The 25338-nt window shown below is 36.1% G+C and overlaps 1 protein-coding gene and 1 pseudogene across 1 annotated transcript in view; one reads left to right on the forward strand and one right to left on the reverse strand.

The window, feature by feature from the left end:
• Positions 1-663: 663 nt before the first annotated feature.
• Positions 664-25338, forward strand: part of MRPS35 (mitochondrial ribosomal protein S35) — a gene marked incomplete at its 5' end in the record, with an annotated part of 40390 nt that continues 15715 nt past the window's right edge. The window contains 6 exons of the mRNA XM_010856047.1: positions 664-714; positions 3190-3357; positions 5456-5516; positions 14624-14763; positions 22172-22281; positions 23995-24064. Coding sequence (XP_010854349.1) covers positions 664-714; positions 3190-3357; positions 5456-5516; positions 14624-14763; positions 22172-22281; positions 23995-24064 — 600 coding nt within the window. The remainder of the gene's footprint in view (positions 715-3189; positions 3358-5455; positions 5517-14623; positions 14764-22171; positions 22282-23994; positions 24065-25338) is intronic.
• On the reverse strand, positions 13307-14185 carry LOC105000247 (annotated as a pseudogene).

The following is a 25338-nucleotide window of genomic DNA, read 5'->3' on the forward strand; positions in this document are numbered from 1 at the left end:
CAGTTCTAATTAACAATAGAGACAGAAAACTGAAGGTTATTTTGTGTGTGTGCGTAAAGAACAGAATAATAACAGATATGAGCAAATATATGTTAGAACATTTCAAACCAGTTGTCTTTACAGATGCAAAATACTTATTTCTAACTAGTTATTTCAATTTGGGGAAGTGAGTTTATTTGACAACCTTAAAAGTTATTAAAAATATATCTTTAGTTGATGAGCTAACTATATCTTATCATGCTGGTGGCTCAGTCTGTAAAGAATCCACCTATAATGCAGGAGACCTGGGTTCAGTCCTTGGATTGGGAAGATCCCCTGGAGAAGGGAATGGCAGCCCTCTCCAGTGTTCTTGCCTGGAGAATCTCCATGGACAGAGGAGCCTGGAGGGCTGCAGTCCACGGGGTCGCAGAGTCGGACACGACTGAGCAACTAAGCACATGTATTGTCAGTCACAGAGTATTTTCAAGTAACTCTTGAATTTTCTTACCTATTTCTGACTTTTCATTTGCATTAAAATGATTTAGTCTTTGAACTTACAGAAAATGGATTATTGTCTCATTTTTGTATTACTAAATACTTTAAATTATGTGAGAATTGTGGGATCATGAACAATGTGGAACAAATCCGTACTAATAAAATTCTCTGCAACTGTTGTATTGTCTTTTAGCCACAACAGAAAGAACCTCCAAACATGAAAGGGCGCCGAGAAGAAAGGTAAGCAGTTGACGTGCTCTGGTGTAGACTGTTGTGTGGGTTTCTGATCTAAAGTAAGGCAGATCCTCATTATGAGGTAGAGAGGGTGCCGCATGAGCAGGCTTCAAAAGGGCACGTGCACTGGATGACCCCTGAAGCCCTGGCTCTATCTAGTCTTTGATCGGTTTCGTCAGTTCCCTGAGAATGGATCGTCTTTTGAGAGGCAGACTCACTCACTTACTCCCAGGAAATAGGTATATAAACCAGGATAAAAAATTGTTTTTGACAATGCCTTGAACAGTCAGGCAGCCTGGGATGTATTCATTCATCTAATCAGTTCGGTCTCGCCCTATGGGCATCTTCATGGACAAATCCAGATTATAAGTTCCCTTCATAAGTGTGGATTCAGAACAAAGGCACATCAGTTGGAAGTTAAGTGGCACCAAATTTGGAAAACTCAGCAGTGGCCACAGGACTGGAAAAGGCCAGTTTTCATTCCAATACCAAAGAAAGGCAATGCCAAAGAATGCTCAAACTACCGAACTCTCACACGCTAATAAAGTAATGCTCAAAATTCTCCAAGCCAGGCTTCAGCAATACATGAACCATGAACTTCCAGATGTTCAAGCTGGTTTTAGAAAAGACAGAGGAACCAGAGATCAAATTGCCAATATCTGCTGGGTCATCGCAAAAGCAAAAGAGTTCCAGAAAAACATCTATTTCTGCTTTATTGACTATGCCAAAGCCTTTGACTGTGTGGATCACAACAAACTGTGGAAAATTCTGAAAGAGATGGGAATACCAGACCACCTGACCTGCCTCTTGAGAAATCTGTGGCAGGTCAGGTAGCAACAATTAGAACTGGACATGGAACAATGGACTGGTTCCAAATAGGGAAAGGAGTATGTCAAGGCTGTGTATTGTCACCCTGCTTATTTAACTTATTTGCAGAGTACATCATTAGAAACGCTGGGCTGGAGGAAGCACAAGTTGGAATCAAGATTGCCGGGAGAAATATCAATAACCTCAGATATGCAGATGACACCACCCTTACGGCAGAAAGTGAAGAGGAACTAAAGAGCCTCTTGATGAAAGTGAAAGAGGAGAGTAAGAGTTGGCTTAAAACTCAGCATTCAGAAACCTAAGATCGTGGCACCTGGTCCCATCACTTCATGGCAAATAGATGTGGAAACAGTGGCTGACTTTATTTTTCTGGGCTCCAAAATCACTGCAGATGGTGACTGCAGCCATGAAATTACAAGATGCTTGTTCCTTGGAAGGAAAGTTATGGCCAACCTAGACAGCATATTAAAAAGCAGAGACATTTCTTTGCCAACAAAGGTCCGTCTAGTCAAGGCTATGGTTTTTCCAGTAGTCATGTATGGATGTGAGAGTTGGACTGTAAAGAAAGCTGAATGCTGAAGAATTGATGCTTTTGAACTGTGGTGTTGGAGAAGACTCTTGAGAGTCCCTGGACAAGGAGATCCAAGCAGTCCATCCTAAAGGAGATTGGTCCTGAGTGTTCATTGGAAGGACTGATGTTGAAGCTGAAACTCCAATACTTTTGCTACCTGATATGAAGAGCTGACTCATTTGAAAAGACCCTGATGCTGGGAAAGATTGAGGGCAGGAGGAGATGGGGACGACAGATGAGATGGTTGGATGGCACATCACCGACTCAATGAAGATGAGTTTGAGTAAACTCTGCGAGTTGGTAATGGACAGGGAGGCCTGGCATGCTGCAGTCCATGGGGTCGCAAAGAGTCAGACATGACTGAGCTACTGAACTGAACTGAAGTGGCACCATTTATAATCATATAGAGTACTCATTTTCACAGGAGTACTAACTGCTTCCAGGACATATGCTACACTGGTCTGTTGTTTAGAAGGATGTTGCCTAGTTTTGCATCTTCGAACCTTCCTTTTGAGTTTAAAGGGAATGCTGGCCATCCCTATCTGTCAAATACAGTTTAAAAAATAAATGTTAATGTGATTGACTTAATATATCGTGTAGCTATTCTCTGGGCGTGGAAGACATTTCTTATTATGTGTCTATTCAGTTAGTTTAATCTTAATTTATTTCTGAATTCTTATTTTTTATTTTTCTTATTTCTTCTTTTCCTTATTTCAAATTCTCATTGTCATCTCATGTACTGACTTTCATTGAAGTTTTAAAAATTATTCAAAATATACTTTTACTGACCCCTTCATAAACAATATGCAGAAAGTTTGCTAAAAGACTCAGTTAAGTAAGAGAAAATTTTTTTGTAAAGCAAATGTGCTGTTAAAGGGTTCCTTTCCACAGGGTTTAAGGAAACTGCCAAGGATGTCTAGGTAGGTTTTTTTTTTTTTTTTTTATTTCAACAGCAGCAGTTAGGGGACGTCAGATTTTATATAGGTTGCAAGTCCTTGTGTTTCTCTTAATTGTACCTTTTTTCCTTTAAAATTAAAGTTCATGTTTATATTTAAAATATTAAACTGTTTTACATTCTTCAGGCACTACCTCCCAGGACAGAGAAAATGTCTGTTGACCAGGACTGGCCTAGTGTTTACCCTGTTGCAGCTCCATTTAAACCCTCTGCAGTACCTCTTCCTGTTCGAATGGGTTATCCAGTAAAAAAGGGAGTGCCCATGGCTAAGGAGGGAAATCTGGAACTTCTAAAGGTAGGATAAGTTGCTGGTTCATTGGCTGAAACTTATATTTAAAGAAATGTTGATTTTTCCCTCTGACACCTACCCTCCCCCTGCCCTCACCACTCCCCGCCCCACCCTGCAGCACTTCAAGGTTCAGTGCATCTCAGCTTACTGTATTTTAATTCAGTTGTTTTGCAGGTAATAATGGATCCTATGTTTTACTTATCCCTGGTAAAGATGGCTCAAAGAATTCTAGGCATTTAAGAATGGGTAATTAATTGGTCCTGTGGCTTCCTTTTGACTTTTTCTTTTCTATTGTATCTTTTCTATATTGTGTTTTTCAAACAGAACTAAATGAAATAACCTAATTTGAGAGTGAGAATTGGGGGGGAGTGAAGTTTTTACTTTTAAAAAAGAAATTTAAAAACTTCCCAGAAAATTAATTTAGTATTATTGTTATAGTCCTTAAACGTCTTTATTTCATGAAGCAAAATAGGTCATGTTAAATGCTTCAGTTAAATGCATCTATAATGAGTTGATAGCACCTATTGTGATATATGAAAAGTAGACTTCTTAAAATATAAATGTCCATCACCAGGGAATGCATGTCTTAGATGGTTTCCTTTTACCTGCAATGAAATTATCATCAAGGAATTGTATTTTCTACTAAATGAGAGAAACTGTATTTTCTACTTCATGAAAAACAAAAATTTGCTAAAAGTTGATGGTAAAAAAATGAGATAGTAAATAAAAATTTTTTTTAAATGAGATAGTAACATGGAGAGGGGATCATCTTTTGCTGGGGACAGGCAGATGAAATTTGGACAAGGGAACAAAATCTATTGCTTTATCAAGAGATAAAGCGAACACTTGTAAAACTAATCTTTTCTTCACATGGAAGAGAAGAATTCAACTTGGTTTAAAGAAAAAAAAAAACTTTGGAAAATATCACTGTGAGAGAGAGTAACAATATGTTTATAATGTTGTAATGGTGGTCGTGAATGGAATTTTAATAAATATAAAAATCCAAACATTTAATGCATGCTGTCCCTTTCAAGAATCACCTATATGCTTAGTCCAGTGATATGATCTGTTCCCAGTAAGTGCCATATGGATAAAAGCTTGTAAACTGAGGTAATATATGCAGAGTTCATAAAGCCGTGCCAATATAAATCCTGTGTAAGCATTCACTATTATTTTTTCCTTTTATGACGTTGAGTTACGTTTCAAAAATGAAGTCACTCACCCCCATAATCCCACTATTTGGTGTCTGTTTTCTCTTGTTTAAAATAACCATTTTCTGATTGGTACTTAAGATTCCAGACATAATGTTTGGGGGAACTTTCTGCTTATTCAGATTTTCTTTCAAAATAAGTTTTCTTTAAACTAAATTTTCTCTTTAAATGCTTAACATTATTTTAAAAATATCCCAGGAAGTGTTAATTATTTATTTGAAGGAATCAAATTGCTGACCTTACCTAAGTTTTCATTGGCCCTGTAAATAGTGAACCTTTCAGTGTATTATAAACATATTCCCAAGTTCATTTAACTGTTCATTTAAGATTTCCTTGCTTTGTTTATTCATTCCATTCAATTCATAAAATGTCTGTTAAGGATAGAACAGAAAATGTCTTGCAGTGGTATGTGTTCCAGGGGGATTAAGATTATTAAACAATGGTCTGTGTCTTTAAGTGTTTTCAGTTTCATAAGGGAAATATGTACACCTGTAGATTTGTGGCAGGAATAATACTATAAAAATAATGTTTTTTTCTCTACCATTATTCTTATAAGATACTTGGTACAGAATCTTTATTTCAGGAAATTCATTTCTTAAATTTGCAACATCTGTGACATGGAATCAGTATTGTTTAAAAAATAGATTTTATTTATTACAAGGTTTGTGAGGCTTATGATTTAATTTTATGAGAAAATTGTGTTTCATATTTTTAAGAGACTTAGTCAGGAATTCCCTGGCCATCCAGTGATTAGGGCCTGGTGTTATCACTGCTGTGGCCTTGTTTAGTCTTTGGTTGGGGAACTAAGATCCCACTCTGCATGGCATGGCCAAAAAAACAAACAAAAAACAAAGACACTTAGCTAATTTATCCTTTAAAATTCTCTATTTTAGATTCCCAATTTTCTGCATTTGACTCCTGTAGCAATTAAAAAGCACTGTGAGGCTCTTAAAGGTATGTGGTTGTTTTATAATATGAACTTAATATTTTATTAATTTAACAGGAATCTCATTTCCAATGATAAAGGGGTCGGTTTATCAAAAGAATATAGTATTTGTAAATATTTGGGCACCAAAAATTGAAGCACTTAATATACAGAAAATATTTACAGAATTGAAGGAAGAAATAGAAAGCAATACAGTTATAGTAGGGGGCTTCAGTACTCCACCTTCAACAATGGGTAGATCATCCAGATGGAAAATCAGTAAGGAGACATTGGATTTAAGCTTACACATTAGACCAAATGAATTTAACATTTACAGAACATTCCATCCAACAGCAGTAGAATACACATTCTTCTAAAGTACAAATGAAACATGATTTCAAGATAAATCATATGTTAGACCATAAAATAAGTCTAAATAAAATTTAAGAAGATTGAAAGCACATCAAACATTTTTTCCAGCCACAGTGATTTGAAACTAGAAATCTATTGAAAATTCACGAACAGCTGGAGATTAAATAACATGCCCCTAAACACATACTGATTCAAAGAAGCAATCAAAGAGACATCAGAAAATATCTTGAGATATGAGATGTCTCAAAAGCAGTTCCAGGAAGTAATTTTATAGCAATAACAGCCTACGCAAGAATAAAGAAAAATATCAACTAAGCCACCTAATTGGAACTAGAAAAAGAAGAACAAACAGCCCAGAGTTAGTAGAAGGAAGGAAGTATAATGGTTGGAATGGGAATAAATTAAGACAGGACAACAGAAAAGATAAATAAGAGCTTATTTTTTGAAAAGATAAACAATACAGACAAACCTTTATCTAGCAAGAAAAAGAGGCTTGAAAATTAAAAATGAAATAGATGTTACAACTGATATCACAGAAATGCAAAGAATCTAAGAGACTACTGTGAACATTTTTATGCCAGCAAATTGGACAATCTAGAAGAAATGGATACAGTCCTACAAATATATAATGTACCAAGACTGAAGCAAGCATAGAAAATCTGAATGGACCAGTTACTAGTAAGGAGATTGAGTCACTCCAGATGGCTTCATTGGTGATTTTTTTTTAATTGAATCATAGTTGATTTACAGTGTTTCCTTAATTTCAGCAGTACATCAAAGTGATTCAATTAAACATATGTATAAATCTATGTATACTTTTATAGATTATTTTCCCTTATAGGTTATTTTAAAATACTGAGTATAGTTCTCTGTGCTATACAGTAGGTCTTTGTTAGTTATTTATGTATAATCATGTGTATATGTTAATCCCAAATTCCAAATTCACTGGTTTGTTCTACTAAACATTTAAAGAATTAATATCAATCCTTCTCAAACTTCCAAAAAAGTAGAAGAGAAGACCCAAAGTCATAAACTTAGCATTATCCTGATTCCAAAACCGGACTAAGTCATGTCAGTCGTGTCCGACTCTGTGCGATCCCATAGACGGCAGCCCACCAGGCTCCCCGGTCCCTGGGATTCTCCAGGCAAGAACACTGGAGTGGTTTGCCATTTCCTTCTCCAATGCAGGAAAGTGAAAAGTGAAAATGAAGTTGCTCAGTCATGTCTGACTCTTAGCGACCCCATGGACTACAGCCCACCAGGCTCCTCTGTCCATGGGATTTTTCCAGGCAAGAGAACTGGAGTGGGGTGCCATTGCCTTCTCCTACAAAGGCAAATAACACAGGCTAATATCCCTGATGAACATAGATGCAAAACTCCTCAACAAAATATTAGCAAACCAAATTCAACAGTAAATTAAAAGGGTCATACACCATGATCAAGAAGGATTTATTTCAGGGATGCAAGGTGGTGCAGCGCCTGCAAGTAAATCCATGTGACATATCACATTAACAAATGAAAGATAAAAATCATATGATCTTCTCAATAGATGCAGAAAAGGTGTTTGATAGAATTCAGCATCCTTTCATGAGAAAACTCAACACAGTGTGTATAGAGGGAACAAACTTCAACATAATAAAGGCCACATATAATAAGCTCAAAGCTGATATCATAGTACAGCAATGAGAAGCTAAAAGCTTTTTTTCTAGGATCAGGACAAGACAGGGATGCCCACTTTCACCACTTTTATTCAACATAGTACTGGAAGTTCTAGCCAGAGCAGCTAGGCAAGAAGAAGAAACAAAAGGCGTAGGAAAGGAGGAAGGGAAATTGTCGTTACTTGCTGATGACATTATTTTATGCATGTAAAATTCTAATGACTCAAAAAAACTTAATAAATGGATTCAGTAAAGTTGCAGGATACAGTTAGTATACAAAAATCAGTTGCATTTTCCACAGTGAAGTTGGGAGTTCAGAAGGAGATCAAGAAAGAGAAGTTAAAATCGTTTACAATAGCACCAAAAAGAATAAAGTACTGGGTGGGGGGAGGAAGAATTGAATGAAGACAGTCAGAAGATACAGACTTCCAGTTACAAGGTAACTGAATACTAAGAATGTAATGTATGATATGATAAATATAATTAATACTACTACATGTTATCTATGAAAGTTTTTAAGAGAAGAAATCCTAAGAGTTCTTATCACAAGGGAGAAGTTTTTTTTCTATTTATTTTATTTTGTATTTATAGATGGATAGTCATTAAATTTATTGTGATAATCATTCATAATTTATGTAATTCAAATTATTATGCCCTGTACCTTAAATTGCACAGTTGTTGTTCAGTCCCTCAGCCGTATCTGACTCTTGGTGACCCCATGGGCTACAGCACACCAGGTCTCCCTGTCCCTCACTATCTCCCGAAGTTTCCCCAAGTTCTTGTCCATTGAGTTAGTAATGCTATCCAACCATCTCGTCATCTTCCACCCCCTTCTCCTTTTGCCTTTTATCTTTCCCAGCATCTTTTCTATTGAGTCAGCTGTTCACATTGGGTGGCCAAAGTGTTGGAGCTTCAGCTTCAGCATCAATCCTTCCAATGAGTAATCAGGGTTGATTTCCTTTACAATTGACTGGTTTGATCTTCTTGCTGTCCAAGGGACTCTCAAGAGTCTTCTCCAACACTACAATTCGAAAGCATCAATTCTTTGGTGCTCAGCCTTCTTTACGGTTCAATTCTGAAAGACCATTGCTTTGACTCTAGGGACCTTTGTCAACAAAGTGATGTCTTTGCTTTTTAATACACTGTCTAGGTTTGTCATAAGTTTGCTTCCAAGAAGCAAAATGTCTTCTGATTTCATGGCTGCAGTCACCATCCACAGTGATTTTGGAGCCCTAAAAGAGGAAATCTATCACTGCTTCCACCTTTTCCGCTCCTATTTTCAATAAAGTGATGAGACCAGATGCCATGATCTTAGTTTTTTTAATGTTGGGTTTTAAGCCAGCTTTTTAAAAAGCGCTTAAAACTTAATACAGTGCTATATACCAATTATGTCTCAAAACTGGAAGAAATAAAAGTAAAATATATATGAACACATAATAAAAATAAGAATAAAGTACTTAGGAATATATTTAACCAAGGGGGTGAAAGATCTGTATACTGAAAACTAATATTGATGAAAGAAATTGAAGAAGACTCCAGTAAGTGTTAAGATACGGATTGAAAGAATTAATAATGTTAAAACACCCATAAAACTCAAACCAGTATACAGATTCAATGCAGTCTCTGTCAAAATTCCAAAGGTATTTTTCCCAGACATGGAACAAACTGTAAAAGACCTCAAATAGCTAAAGCAGTTTTGAGAAAGAACAAAGCTGGAGCCATCACACATCCTGATTTCAAACTATATTACAAAGCAATAGTAGTAGTCAAAAAACAGTATGGTTTCGTCATAAAAACAGACACATAGATCAATGGAACAGAACAGAATTCCAAAATAAAGTCGTGTATTTGTTTACTTAATTTGTGACAAAAGAACCAAAAACACTTAATCAGGAAAGGATAGTTTCTTCAGTAAATGTTATTGGGAGAACTGGGCAGCCACATGTAAAAGAATGAAACTTGACCACATTCTTACATTATACACAAAAATGAATATGAATTAAAAACTTGAACATAAGACCTGAAACCATAAAACTAGAGAAAAACATTGCGTGTAAGCTCCTTGACATTGGTCTTGGCAATGATTTTTAGGAATTTGACACCTAAAGGAAAGGCAAGAAAAGCAAAAATAAACAAGTGGGACTACATCAAACTAAAAAGCTTCTGCACAGCAAAGAAAACCATCAATGAAATGAAAAGGCAATCTGTGGAATGGTAGAAAACATTTGCAAGTCATGTATCTGTTAAGAGGTTAATAGCCAAGATATGTAAAGAACTCATACAACTCAATAGTAAAAAAAAAAACAAAACTGATTTTAAATATGCAGAGCTAAATAGACACCATTTTTCCAAAGATTTACAAATGCCTGATAAGTACATGAAAAGATGCTCAACGTCACTAATTATCAGGGGGAAAAAAATTCAAAATCACTGCACCAAAATGACTATTGTCAGGAAGGTAACGTGTTGATGAAGATGTGAAGAGGACACTTGTGCCCAGTTGGTGGGAATGCAAATTGGTGCAGCCACTGTGGAAAACACCATGGAGAGTCCTCAAAAAAATGAAAATTAGAACACTATATAATCTAGCAATGCTATTTCTTGATATATATCCAAAGGAAATGAAGATGGAGTATTGAGATGCATGCACTCCCATGTTCATCTGAAGGTGATGTCTACTTGCTTAGTATAGTTATCAAGGCTTTTCAGAAAAGGAAATGAAACCAGAAACTTCACAGGTGGCCTGATTATGCTAATAGGAGAAATAAAGTAGTAAAATGATTATGATGAAATATGAGCTTCGTTAAGGGCCTTCCAGTTGAAAATTAAAAGGAAGAAGGAAAAATGAAAAGATCGTAAAAAGAGGTCTAAAAGGCAGGAATAATAACCTTACATTTGAAATGAGGGAAGAAAAATCTCTTTTATTTTCATTAAGTTATGTTATCTTCTGTTTTGAGACATTAGGATGAACTTCTGTCCCTTTAGATTGTATGTTTCTTTATTTGTTGGTGCCTAATGTTAGACTGCGGAGAAGGCAATGGCACCCCACTCCAGTACTCTTGCCTGGAAAATCCCATGGATGGAGAAGCCTGGTGGGCTGCAGTCCATGAGGTCGTTAAGAGTCAGATACGACTGAGAGACTTCACTTTCATTTTTCACTTTCATGCATTGGAGAAGGAAATGGCAACCCACTCCAGTGTTCTTGCCTGGAGAATCCCAGGGACGGGGGAGCCTGGTGTGCTGCTGTCTATGGGGTCGCACAGAGTCGGACACAACTGAAGCGACTTAGCAGCAGCAGCAATGTTAGACTGACAGAGATCATTGGTGCACATTTGTGCCCCATATGATACAAATCATATGTAATTTTTTGATCCTTTGCAAAGTCAGTTAACAAATGGATTGTTGTCCAGTCACCCAGTCGTGTCCAACTCTTTGTGCCCCTATGGATTGCAGCACACCAGGCTTCCCTGTCCCTCAGCATCTCCCAAAGTTTGCCCAAGTTCATGTCCATTGCATCAGTGATGCCACCCAGCCATCTCATCCTCTCTTCTTCTACTCAGTCTTTCCCATCATCGAGGACTTTTCCAGTGAGTCGGCTTTTCACATCAGACCAAAATGCTGGAGCTTTCATCATCAGTCCTCCCAATGGTTTCAGAGTTGATTTCCCTTAAGATTGACTGATTTGATCTCCTTGCTGTCCAAGGGACTTTCAGGAGTCTTCTCTAGCACCACAGTTCAAAGGCATCAATTCTTTGGCACTCTGCCTTCTTTACACCCAAAAGTGAAAAAGTGAAAGTCACTCAGTTGTGTCCAACTCTCTGTGACCCCGTGAACTGCAACCTGTCAGGCTCCTCTGTCCATGGATTTCTCCAGGCCAGAATACTGGAGGAGATTGCCATTCCCTTCTCCAGAAGATCTTCCCAACCCAGGGATCGAACCCAGGTCTCCTGCATTGCAGGCAGATTCTTTACTGTCTGAGCCACCAGGGAAGCCCTCTTTACACACAAAGATGGGCACAATAAAGGACAGAAACAGTAGAGACCTAGTAGATGCTGAAGAGACCAAGACGAAATGGAAAGAACACACAGAAGACCAAATATATTACCCTGTGATAAATTCCACTTTTTTTGTTTTTTAAACATTATTTTTTAATGTGCATTTATAATTTAGAAACTGGTAATGGGATAGTTTGAAAATACTTCATAGTTTTTAAATGAAAGGGTTATATACAGTACATTTAGAAGAGTAGCATTATATTTTATAATATTTAAGTGAATGTTTTAATCTTTCCTTAATTTTGCCTTTATACTTTTGCCAGCTTCTAGATTTAGATCATATCTTCCAAATAACTCACAGGCTTTTCAAGTATTTCTTCTCAGTTTTCTTTCAGAGTAGGTCAGTTCAGATTTTGTATCTGACTTGCAGATGGAAAATTTGAAGCACAGGAAAGTTAGGTAATTTACCAAAACTTTAATAATCAGTGGCAGAAGTTAAGTAAAAACCAAGGTCTTCCAAATTCTAGTCTGTTGCTCTACCTATCAGATGAACAAAAGGTTGAGAGGGGTCTATTATGTACTTTCCAGTTGGCTGGGGTTTTTTGAACATATAATCGGGCAATTTAATTTAAAAACTGTAATTATCATCTGGTGATTGAAATAACTTATCCAAAGTTTTTTTTTTTTTTTAAAGGTCAGTACAAACTCAGTAACTCATAAAATTCCCCTAACTAGTCTGTCTTACAAAGTGCCTGGCACTGCTGCATCTTATAGTACAGGATACTGGGATTAGTCCATAATGGGAATGCAGTTTAACCCCAGGAATTTTGCTCCGTTCCTTTTATTTAAATGTCAAAATGTTCTTAATGGCAAGCTATTTCTTTCCCCTCAGAGTGTCTGAGTATTGATCTCTTAAACACAGTATTTAGGGAATGGTGTGAGCTATACTTAATTTGCTAACATATATTTAGTCCCAGGTCTTGGAAAGTCTCTGTAATCTGGAGTGACATTTTGCTGACTGATTTTAAAGTCTAAACGGGAGCTAAATATAGTGTCTACTATAAGAAAGTCGTTAGCTTGGGGAAAATGTTGTTAGAGAAAGCATGGATCCATGGGGTCTCATGCGCTTGATCTAAGAAACCTATTAGTTTTAGCTCTTCTTGGGAAGAGGTTGTTTAGGAAATGGGATTTCTGTTAAGGGGAACCTGATAATCTTAGAAGTTTTCATCCCAGACTGGGAGCCCTGTACTGTGTACTAACTTGATAGACAAAGGCAAAATGAAATCAGTTGCCCACCTAGGGAGTGCCTCGGTATTGTACTGATAGCTACAGGAGGCTGGGAGCTCACTCGTTTCCTTGAAAGATTTTTCTTTTCCCATTTGAGGCCTGAGTTTGCACCTCTGTGCTATGAGCAGTGTTCTCCGGGCTTAGAACTTCTGCTTGTAGCCCAGATCTCAGACGTAGACCCACTCTCTCCAGACTGGCTGTCTTGCGTGAATATGCAGAGAAGTCTATTCTTTCCATTTAGTGCCAGGAGCTCAGAAGTCAAAAGAAACATGAATTAAGGATCATTTAAAGGTGACTCTGAAAGCTGAAACTCCAGTACTTTGGCCACCTCATGCGAAGAGTTGACTCATTGGAAGACTGATGCTGGGAGGGATTGGGGGCAGGAGGAGAAGGGGACGACAGAGGATGAGATGGCTGGATGGCATCACTGACTCGATGGACGTGAGTCTCAGTGAACTCCGGGAGTTGGTGATGGACAGGGAGGCCTGGCGTGATGTGATTCATGGGGTCGCAAAGAGTCGGACACGACTGAGCGACTGAACTGAACTGAAAGGTAACTCAGGCTTTACAATTAGAGGCCCTGTTGACTCAGTTTCTGAAAGAAGATTGACAACATCTCAGTTCTCTGGTACAGCTTGTACCACATGGCTTGGTGGATGTTAGTTCCCTGACCAGGAATTGAACCTGGGCCACGACAGTGAGAGCACTGAGTCCTACCCACTGGACCACCTGGGAATCCCCTCTTAGAGCCTCTTCAGAGCTTCTTTCACTTCCCTTCAACTGATTTTTTTTTTTTAATGTGTCAGTACTTTTAATGTCGTACACATCCAATTATAGGAAAAAGACAACTATAAACAAGACGCATACCTCTACTTCCATGAACAGCACACGGCATTACAGTAAGCCAAGTTTATATTCAACCATCAAATGCGGTTCTCCTATTAGTTCACTTTTTGATGGATCATTTAGAATGTCTTCAAATCCAATAGTCTCGTCGTTACCCCTCAAAATATCCAGTGAAAGGTTTGAGCTTGGAAGAAATGGAAGACGCTTAACCTGCTGCCCTGCTTTGAATTCCATCTGCAGTTTTAGTGACGCAAATAGACCCTGGATGTTCCTCAGTGTTGGAGAAGTTCACCTTATCTTGGTTGAGCTGGTAATTTTTTTCTGATAATTCAAGAGGATGACTGGGCAGAAGTTCATTTTTCACACAAGAAACCTTTTCAAAGAAGATCATGACTTTCAAAAGGTCCACTTGCTGACAAGCTCAGTAACTGGAATACTGTCCTTTAGCTGAGATCCAAGTCCTCTGACATTCATGTTCAACTTGTTCGACGCACAAACTCTCACTCTGTTATGGTCAGCTGGCCCTGCCGTTCACTTCCGTTTCCCCTTCATCTGATTTTTAATAACCTTCATTTGGATGTGAATTCATATTACCTATTGCCATTTCAAAAACAATAATGCTCCAGGCTCTATGAAATTTTTTGCATTCAGTTGGTCAGGAATTAACACTGTCTCATAACAGATATGTGCAAAGCTATAATAAGCTTCCATCAGGTTATAGTTCCCTTTTAACTTACTGCTCCCCACCAAACCTGAACTAGCCAAACCATTCCCTTAATTAAATCCCCTAATTAGGATTCACCTAGGAAGAAAAGTGATGCATGTGGGATGATGATGTATATAAAGTGCAAAAGAGAATCTGTTCTTTCATTTCATGTATCCTGAAAAGTGATCTCCCTCAATAATTTGATTTTGTCTGGTAATATGTATTACAATGAGAATTATAAAACTACAATTGAAAATTTTTTTAATTCTCAGATTTTTGCACTGAGTGGCCAGCTGCATTAGACAGTGATGAGAAATGTGAGAAGCATTTTCCAATTGAAATTGACACAGCTGATTATATTTCATCAGGACCATCTATTCGAAACCCCAAAGCACGAGTAGTGATCTTACGGGTAAGAGTTATTTTAAAAAAAAGAATTATTATAACACTTTATTTTATAATAGTATTTTGTATGTGTGACTATAAAACTGATACATTTAGGCTTTCTAACAGTTTTCTTTATTAGAAACATATAATGAATATTCTTAGAAATTAATATTTATATATATTTCTGATTATGTTCCTCAGATAACTTACTAAAATGAGAGGTCAGGTCAAAGGATATAGATCTTTCAAGGATTTTTTATATATATTGTGATAGTTATTTGATTATATAAAATTTCTCCAAATACAAAACCAGCAGATTGTGAGAAAGCCTGTATTTTTCTGTACTCTTACCAGATTAGATATTATTATTACCTGTTAGCTTGATAGGTAAAAATTTTATTTGAAATATGTATGTCTTTGAATTCAAATGAGGGTGAAAGTTTATTCCTTTGTAGAATACTTTTTTTTGCTCCTTTGCCCAATTTGATGCTGTATTGATTTCTTACAAACTTATTTTTTCTTTTTAATCGCAGCTTTATTGAGATAATTCACATACTATAGAATTCATCCTTTTAAAGTTTACAGCTCAGTGGTTTTTAGCATAGTCACAAATGTGCAACCGTCACCACTACTTAACTCCAGAAATTTTCATCACCATAGAAAGGAAATCCCATACCCATTATCAATCACTCCCTTTTCACCAATGTTCTCCTATCAACTACTAATCTTACTTTCTTTCTTTGTGGATCTGCCTATTCTTGACATTTCATGTAAATGAATAATATAACATGTATGCTTTTGCTTAGTATAATGCTTTCAGTGTTTCATCTGTTATAGCATGTATCAGTTCTTCATTTCTTTTTATTGCCAAATAATATTTCATTTTATGGATACACCACATTTTTTTTTTTTTATCCACTTGGGCTTCACTGGTGGCTCAGATAAAGATTCCACCTGCAATACTAGGAGAACTGGATTCGATCCCTGGGTCAGGAAGATCCCGTGGAGAAGGAAATGGCAACCCATTCCAGTGTTCTTGCATGGAGAATTCCGTGGACAGAGGAGTCTGGGGGGCTGCTACAGTCCATGGGGTTGCAAAGAATCAGACATAACTGAGCAATTAACACTTTCATTTCACTTTTATTTATCCACTTAAAAGTCAGTAGACATTTGAGTTGTTTAAACCAGGATCCAGTCAAACACAGTTGCATTTGCCTGTGATGTTATTTACATCTTTTTAAATCTAGACCAGCAAAGGACCCCACTACTCCTTTGCCCACTCCCCGGCCTGCCACCCCCACCTTTACTAGACAAGTTAAAGAGACAGGCATTTTCTTCTGCAGCATCCCCTACCTTCTGCATTTGTCAATGCATCCTGATGTCATTTACCTTATTTTTCTGTACTTCATATAAACTGGAAGCTAGATTTAAGGGGTTGCTTAGGTTATAGTTAACTGTGACAACAGTATTTGAGAGATGTTGCTATGTATTGTATATTTCATTCCATAAGAAGGCACGTAAAGTCTGGTTACTATATTTTTAGTATGCTGAGATTGATCACATGGTTAAGAGACTGACAACACAATCTTTCTCTAATGTGAGGTTATATATTTTCTATTTCCCTTGAACAGGTATGTGTAGATAGGTATGTTCAGCAAATTTTAATCAAATAAAATCGTATTCTTTTTGATATTCTCAAGTGTGTCCAAACTTTGGCCAGTAGGAGTCTAAGCTGATTCCTGTATCCTTTTTTTTTTTTTTACAATCCCATTATCATTTGAAAATTTCCTTGCCTTCTGACACAAGATGGCCCAGCCTTCCTTTTATAGTGTATTTCGTATCTCAGACCTGGAATTAGCTATTTCTCTAGGAGCTCTGATACATTTTAGTGAACATTGATGTTTAGAGACCAAAATCTGAATGCTAGGACTTTTCAGTTGATTCTTTGGGTCATTTCTCAAGAAATAAATGATAAAGTAATGGTAGTTTTCATTTTTAACATCTTGTTTTTTGTTTTCCTTTGCATTAGTTTCTAAAATATTTATGTAGTCCCTTGTGCTGCTCTAAAATGTGTGTGCCTCTAGTGTTTAGCCTTTAACTCTGAAATGGACCCCAATTTGAGACAGTAGTCCCTATTATGTTAACAACGTATCCTGTTCTTGCTGCTACTACTGCTAAGTTGCTTCAGTTGTGTCCGACTCTGTGCAGCCCAATAGACGCAGCCCACTAGGCTCCTCTGTCCCTGGGATTCTCCAGGCGCGAACACTGGAGTGGGTTGCCATTTCCTTCTCCAATGCATGAAAGTGAAAAGTGAAAGTGACGTCGCTCAGTCGTGTCCCACCTTTAGCGACCCATGGACTGCAGCCTACCAGGCTCCTCCATCCGTGGGAGTTTCCAGGCAAGAGTACTGGAGTGGGTTGCCATTTCTTGTTCCTAGTTTACTAGTGTTTTTGGAATGATCTCCTTTGAATTTTTTAAAGTAATGAGTTAATTTCTAGATTTTCAATTACTGAATCATTTCTGAGTCCTGATCAGTTTATGGTACATTATTCTTTTACTTTACCACTGACTGATTTGCTATTTTAATATTTTATTTAGCACCATTTGTCTTCATCTCATGTTGCTTTGGAGGAATATCAAAGCCCTGCTTCACTCACCAGGAACATGCCACGTGCCAGTGCAGTTCCACGTGTGGCCTAGGAACTCCCTAAGTTAGTATTGGAAACCCTTGTTTCCAGTACCCTGGTTTCTTGATGCACATGATGTATCTTTCTCACACAGCAGTCACGGACAGTTTTTTTTTAATTAAACTTTTAGAATAGATTTACAGAGAGGTTTCAAGGATAGTACAGAGTTTGCTGTATGTCTCACCAAATATCTCCTGTTGTTAATGTCTTATGCTACTTTGGTACATTTGTTACAACTCTTGAATGAATCACTATTGATACACTTTTAATTAAAAGTTCATGCTTTATTCAGATTCCCTTAGTTTTTATCTGATGTTCTTTTTTTTCTTTAGAATCCCATCCAGGGTACCACATTGCACTAGTCATCTTGTCTCCTTAGGCTCTTCTTGACTGATTATTTCTCAGAATTTCCTTGTTTTTGGTGACTTTGACAGTTTTGAGAAGTACCAGTTATGTATTTTGTGGAACGTCCTTCAGTTTCGATTTGTTTGAATTAGTTTGATGTTTTTCTCACGGTTAGACTGTTCTGTGTTTTGGGGAAAAAAGCCTCAAGCAAAGTGGCATTCTCATAGCATCAGAGCAAGGGTGTAGGTTGCTCACTTGATTTATCATTGGTGATGCAGCTTAGATCTTTCTCCACTTGAAAATTACTCTTTTTTTCCTTCCTTTCCATAGGATACCCTTTAGAAGGAAGTCACTCTGCATAGCCCACATTTATGGAAGTTATATTCCACCACCTTGAGGGAGAAAGATCACATAGATTATTTGGAATTCTTCTATGTGGGGAATTTGTCTGTTTTCCTCCATTTGTTTATTCAATCATGTATTTATATCAGTGTGGACTCAGGGATATTTGTTTTATCCCTTGGATTTTGGTCCAGTAATAATTCGTTGTGTTGCTCAAATTGTTTTGGTTTTGGCAGTTGGACACTTATTCACTTGGCCCCTCTGTTCCTTGGCCGTGCCCCATCATTTGTGTTTTAAACACATCTTCATTTTTTGACACCACAAAATGCTCCTAGTTCATTTTAGATACTCCTGTCCCATTCCCAGAATCAGCCCTTTGTCCAGAGATCCCTTACTAATGTACTTTTGATTCACCTGTTCTGGAGGGTGACAGCCCACCTTTTTGAGGGTCTTTCCAGTACAAAAAGTTTCGTTTTTGTACTCCATGTAATCTGTATTTTAAATTGAAAGACTCCAATTTACTGCAAAAATATGCTGAAAATCTGTGCAGCCATCTTTGCATTGTATGCTAACAAATAGACAAAATTTAATTTTTAGAAATTTTTTCAGTGTTACAGCCATAACTAACTCGTAATTTTCTTTCTTTGAGTTTCAGTGTCAGGGTTATGAAATGAATTTTTGAAGCTTTTCAGCATTTTTTTAAATTTCCAGGATAGTTTAAGTGTCTAGCAATATAATTATGTATTTAGAGATACTGAAAATATAAAAATTACAAAAGATTTATTATATACACTTTATGAAACATAGATCGACAAAGGAAAACAGGAGAAGAACTTAAAATTCTGCTTTACTGATACCATTCCATGGGTTAACAGAGTGTCTATTATAGACTAATAATACCTCATACATTTTAAGAATGTAATAAATGTTACTTCTTTTAATAATAATGATAATAACAAAACACTGAGTTCTGTGTTTTATGGTAAAACCTCTGAACCCAGAGAAACCTAGATTCTTTTTTTCTGGCCGTACCATGGGGCTTATGGGGTCTTAGTTCCCTAACCAGAGATTGAACCTGGACCCACAGCAGTCAGTGGAGTCCTCACCTCTGGACTGCCGGGGAATTTCTAGGAAACTTAGACTCTAATTCATGTTTTGGGGTTTAATTTTTGTGGGCCTTAGTCTTAAGTACTAGAGTAAACATACAAGGTCCCTACTGGTTCTAAATCTGCTGATTTTGTTTCACATAAAAATAATCAGTGCTTTATTTAAAGTGTGCCCGCAGGCACCACTCACTGTATCCTATGGCCATCCCTGCCGATCTGCTCCTTGTCTCATGCCACCACACCACATCTTCCTCCGTCCCTTACACCCCGCTGCCTGACTCCTGGCTGCCCTTCGGAACTATTTTCACTCCATCTGCTGGTAGTTGAGGTTCAGAGGTAGTGTCCAGACTGGTACTGTGGTCCAAGGGTAGAAGCAGGTGAAACGGTGAGACTAAAATGTGTAGACCAGCATGATTTAACGTAATATTGTGAAGATAATCAACTATTGTAAAATACTATTTAGAGATACTCAGATTTTTAAATTCAGGGAAGGAAAAGTTGGTATCATGTTTTGTGATAAGTCATAGAAGTAGTTCAGAATTTAAAGTAACATATTTGTGTAGGATTTTACTTTAAAAGTGCTTTCTTCTATTTAATCTCACTTACTCCTGACAAAACTTCTGTAAATTCTTTCTGTTTTATAAATGAGGAAACAGACAGGAAGATCACCTGATTTGTTTAAAGTCACTTATCTGTTAAGTAGAAATCTAGACATGAAGTCCAGTTCTCGGGTTATGTGTTAATGCCATTGTTCTTTAACTAATTGCATATTCTTGTAAACAGAGAAAATATATCACACATTTAGACCTCTTTCAGTGTATGTCATTCTAAGTGGACTTTTGAAGATACACACCTATTACTGCAACCACCTCTGATTTGAAATGTCAACAGTGTTTGGAGCATAATGTTAATAGTTTAATACTGACCCTTTAAAATATAGTAACTTGTAAAAAAAAGGTCTAAGGATTCTTTTGAATTTTGGAAAAAGAATGACAAATAAATGTCAGTCAACTTCAAAGTAAGAGTTTTAGTCCAGGTTAAAGACTACAATTTTGCAGTGCCTTTGAGTGCTAGTAGGTGGCGGGAGTGTACCACACAGCTGCTTCTGCAGTATTTATGAGTTTCTGGCATAAGACCCTATATAACTTTTGACCATTAAAATGTTAATGTGAACATGAGTTTTAAAGCAGTTGTCACAGTAATGATCAGCATTGCTGCCAATTTTTGTTTTTGACTTTCTCACATTAGAAACTAGAAACACAAATTTTTTAATGGTAAATTTTTTAAATTATTGTTAAATATGTTGAATTTTATTGAATGAGTTTTAAAAGTGAAAAATCACTACGTTCTCAGTAGCTGATGTAAAAGCTGTTTCTTTCTCTGTACTATATCTGTGTGGATGCATATATTTTCATAATAATAATCAAAATGTAGGTATATTTTTGCTTTTCTTATAGGTAATTCTCCATAATGCTAGTGATCAGAGTCATCATAAAACTAACATTTTATCCCTCAGACTAATAACCTGATTGTTGACATAAATTCTTTTCAGAAGACTAGTAATTTTGCATTGCCTACACCATATGATCATCCTCTGGGATTAATATTTAATTGTCATTGTTCTTACTAACGGTCTTTGCATTCATATTTATTTATTTCCTATTTTCTCTAATCCAAATAAAAATTCACTGTGCTTAAAAAAGAAACAACATATCCTCCCTTTTTAAAATGTATGATTTCGTTTAGCTGATATATATTATGTGCTTTTCAGGTGCTAGGTCATTGCCAGGAACAAGACTGATACTGTTCTTACTCTCAGGAGTTTGTGGTCTAGTGGGAAAAATGGGAAAATAAGTAAGCTCTTACGCTACAGTTGTCTTGAGAGAAATGCTGGGTTATTGAAGCTAGAAAGAAGAAATATGTGGGATTTCAAAATCTTACTTAGCCTTTTACTTCATATAGTTTTAATTCTTACATATGCTTAATGCTCTCCATGGAAAGATGATCTTTAGTTTACCTCACTTGACTGTATTCTAGCCTGTAACCTGTTTTCCTGGATCAAGCCTGTTTGTCTCTGGATAATACCTTTCAGCCAAGGCCATAATTCTCTGCAAATTAAAAAGTATGCTCATTTAGCCCAGCATTTCCCAAAATATGTTTTAAGAAAGACTAAGTTCATGAATTATCCCTTGAAAAGTGGAATCACGAGTTGAATAAATTTGAAAATTATTACATCACCATCCTGCATCTTGAAATTTCAGAATGCTGTTTAACATTTTGCTTTGTATAAGAAATCCTGCCGTGAAGAACCCAATTTAATTCAGCATTTCCTAAATAGATTCAATAGAGAGAGCCTTTTTAATGAAGTAAATTCTTTTAAAATTCTTTTTAGCAGCTTGCGGGACTAGCATTTTGAGAGATGTTGAACTGAATCATTTCAAATATTTTGACCCCTCATGGTGCTTTATTCTGGCTTCCTTGAGATATCTGCAGCTCTTAAAATAAATGCCCCTAAACTGTTGCAGTGATATGGGTCTCATACTTGCATGGTAGGAGTCCTTAAAGCCTGTATGTTTCATCCATGTATTTTTATTAAAAAATTTTTTTTTCATCCATTTATTTTTAAAAACAGCTTTACTAACACTTATTGAGTTGAATTCTACTAGTTACTGCTACTCATAAGCACTGTAATTTCATCCAAGAGACATGTCATTAATTCTTTTAGGAAAGATACTTATGCCCAGAACGTTCAAAGAACTCCCAGTTTGCTCCCATTTTTTTTTTTTTTTTCCGTGAATAGGATCGGGCTTCATGATACTTGTGAATTGATAATTCTGTATACAAAGGCTTTTGAAAAGGTTTCTTTTTTAATGTTAGTATAGATAATATTGCCACTGTTTTTTTTCATTTAAAGTATATAATTTTTTTCAAAATTTTTTCATGTATTTTTAAGGTTAAACTTTCCAGTTTGAATTTAGATGATCATGCAAAGAAGAAACTTATTAAACTAGTGGGAGATCGATACTGCAAGAGCACAGATGTGCTTACCATCAAGACAGACAGGTAAAGAATAGTTCAGTGTATCATCACATGTGTTGCTTTATTGTCCTCCAGTCCCCTGGCAGGCCTGATATTAACCTCTTAGGTCAGAGAAGCTGTCTCATTCATTTTTTAATATCCTCACACTAGCCTCCTATTGATGTGATCTTTGTGTTCAAGGAGAGGCTTGTGTAGCTGAGTTAAATTATTGTTATTTTTAATATATTTGTGCATGTAAAACTCAGGGAAGATGTTAGAAGGAAACAAAGTATAATTTGCCAGTGATTAATGCTTAAACAGCTTTCTGCAAAATCAAAGTATAGAAATCTTATATTTTAAAATCAAGATTATTAAATGTAGAAATTTAATGTATCAGGGCATTTTTGTAAATAAGCACAATTTCAGTGCTAGCATAGAAGTTTGTAAAAGCAGTATTTATTGTATATGAATTTATAAATTAGATCATTTGAGGTAAAGCAAGGCTGTTGGTATGTTTTTGCTAAATGATTATTTTATTTCTAGAATTATACTTTGGTTGTTTCTAAATTAGGTCAAAATATAAAGAAAAGCAAATGGCAGATATCCTCTCTCTCTCCTTATCCTAGTTTCAAAGCATTGGGAGGTGTCAGTATCAATTAGTTTTTTTTTTAATTTATTTTTAATTGAATGATAATTGTTTTACAATATTATATTGGTTTCTATCATATATCAGCATGAACCAGCCATATCAGTTAGGTTTTATGTCTTGCTTCTTAGTGGTATAGAGAAGTGGCCTGACATTCAGAGGTAGCAACTATGGGGGTGGAAAAAGCTCAGGGAGAAATAGATTTGAAATATTAATACATTAATAATATGTTCTTGCTAGCTTCAGAGAACATAAAATAGCACTGTGTTTTTAGTCTTTGCAATTTAAAAAATACCTTTAAAATGTTACTGTTAAATACATTTATATTAAAAAAAGTTAGAAATTCTTAAAAGTTTCTGATAATGTTGCTTTTTTCCCCTAAGTTTACAAGTGTCAGAGTATAAATATGTTTTTCCATAACAACTGTGTAGAAAACTATTAAACCAAATACAAAATAAACAGGGTACAATTGAAGTCAACTGTCATATGATAGTTATGTTGAAAGAAATTAGAATTAATTACTTCCGTTTCTCTACTACTTTTGTAGCCTAAAAGCTAATGCCAGCTCATATTCATGTAGATGTTTATCTAATATTGGGCCATTAGTTCCATTTTAAATATGACAGCATAAAAATACAGCATTGTAAAAAAAAAAAAATACAGCGTTGTGTAGTGTAGCTCATTTTTAAAAGAATCAGCTCTGGGGAGATCAGGATGAACTTCTAGATTACCATCTGTCTCTGTATTCTTTAAAGAAACACAGCAGATATGTTCCTGTAATTGCAGACTCGTAGCCCTGAGATCATGAAAGGCGCTTGGGTTTGACACAGTCATATTAAAAATAGTGTAAAGCTATTATCATATGTAAATAACTTTGTTAGTAATGAAAGCGAAGAGATCCTCTTAAATAAAAGTAAAAGTAGCATCAGTTTTCAGTGTCCTCAAATCATAAAGTACATAGATAATTCTTATTCCAAGGACAGAATTTTCTTAAGGCAGATAGGGAATCCCTGAATATAAGTTATCCTTTGTATTTAGTATTTGTGTACTTTGCAAATTATTCTGTATACTGAAAGTTTACCATTTTGACTTCTGTCCTCTCTCTTTTGAAGGTGCCCTTTAAAGAGACAGAATTATGATTATGCAATGTATCTACTAACAGTTTTATACCATGAGTCTTGGGTAAGTGACTGTAGAATGAGTGTTTAATAATTTTGTCATTGTAATTTGAGAGATGTTAGCCTTTCAAAACAGTCTGTGTATCCAGCATTCAGTTGAGAGTTTAATGAACTGCTATTTAAGGTAAGGACATGTAAAATGTTTTAAGGTAACGTCTACTGATACTGAAAGTGAGGATCTTGAAATATATTATGCAGTCCATCTCAGGACCTTCAGAAATCAGATGACCAAAATGCCTTAAGTTCAGGTTCTGGCTTAGGCTAAAAAAATGAAAAATTTTTTATTTTTTTTTTAATTTGTTTGACTTTGGGTGAAAGTTGTCAAAGTTATGGAAGGGAGATCACATCTATATTACTTGAAACTACATAATTCATCCTGTTATTCAAGTAAACTACAAAACAAATCTCTAAAACTTTATAGAAAGTACGTTAAATGTTTATTAAAATTTTAGGTAACATGTAGTCTTTCATGTGAACTTTTCACTGGTATACATTAGGGGCAGTTAGGGCAGTTAATTATTGAAACAGTATAAAAACAGTCTGGTATCTGATTTTGTTGAGTTGTATAAGTATGCATATAAGGAAGATTTTGCTATGTGTGAGCATCAACTCATTTAAAGTTGGTAACTAATATATTTAGGTAACTCACAGTTTTATATGCTTTTAAATTAAAATAATTTTAGATATGCACATAAATTTAACTTTTTGAAGCTTGCCCAGCATAGACATGGGACTTACTGCATTTCATGTTAGGAACTCATGAAAGAATGGAAGTAGGTGGAGAAAGTCACTCTCTTTAGATGTTCAGAGGACTTCATATGAAAAAAGAGATGTTTTTCATGACTTTTACGGATACAACAAAGTAGAAACGATAATGATTTATTTACTGAGTGAAAGCTCTGTACAGGATTCATCTGAAGATGGAGTGGGCTGCTTTCATAGGTAGAAAATGTTTCATCCACTGGTTGCTTATTGCGTGTGTGGGTGTAGGGGTGTGTGTATCACTCAGTTGTGTCGAACTCTGCAAACTGTAGCCCACCAGGCTCTGTCTGTGGGATTTTTCAGTCAAGAATACTCGAGTGGGTTGCTTCCTTCTCTAGGAGTGGTTGCTTAGTGGGGATATAGTAAAAGGAACATACTCTTCAGATGTTAGTTGCATTAGATGGTCTTTGGAGTCTCCTTTCATCTCTGTGTAATTCTGTGAACACATACAGCTACTCTTATTGCAGAGTTCATTGATGTTAATCATAAAACAGCACAAGAGGGTGAGTGAAAAAT

Source organism: Bison bison, unplaced genomic scaffold, assembly GCF_000754665.1.
Source record: "Bison bison bison isolate TAMUID 2011002044 unplaced genomic scaffold, Bison_UMD1.0 scf7180017864370, whole genome shotgun sequence".
Lineage (NCBI taxonomy): Eukaryota > Metazoa > Chordata > Mammalia > Artiodactyla > Bovidae > Bison > Bison bison.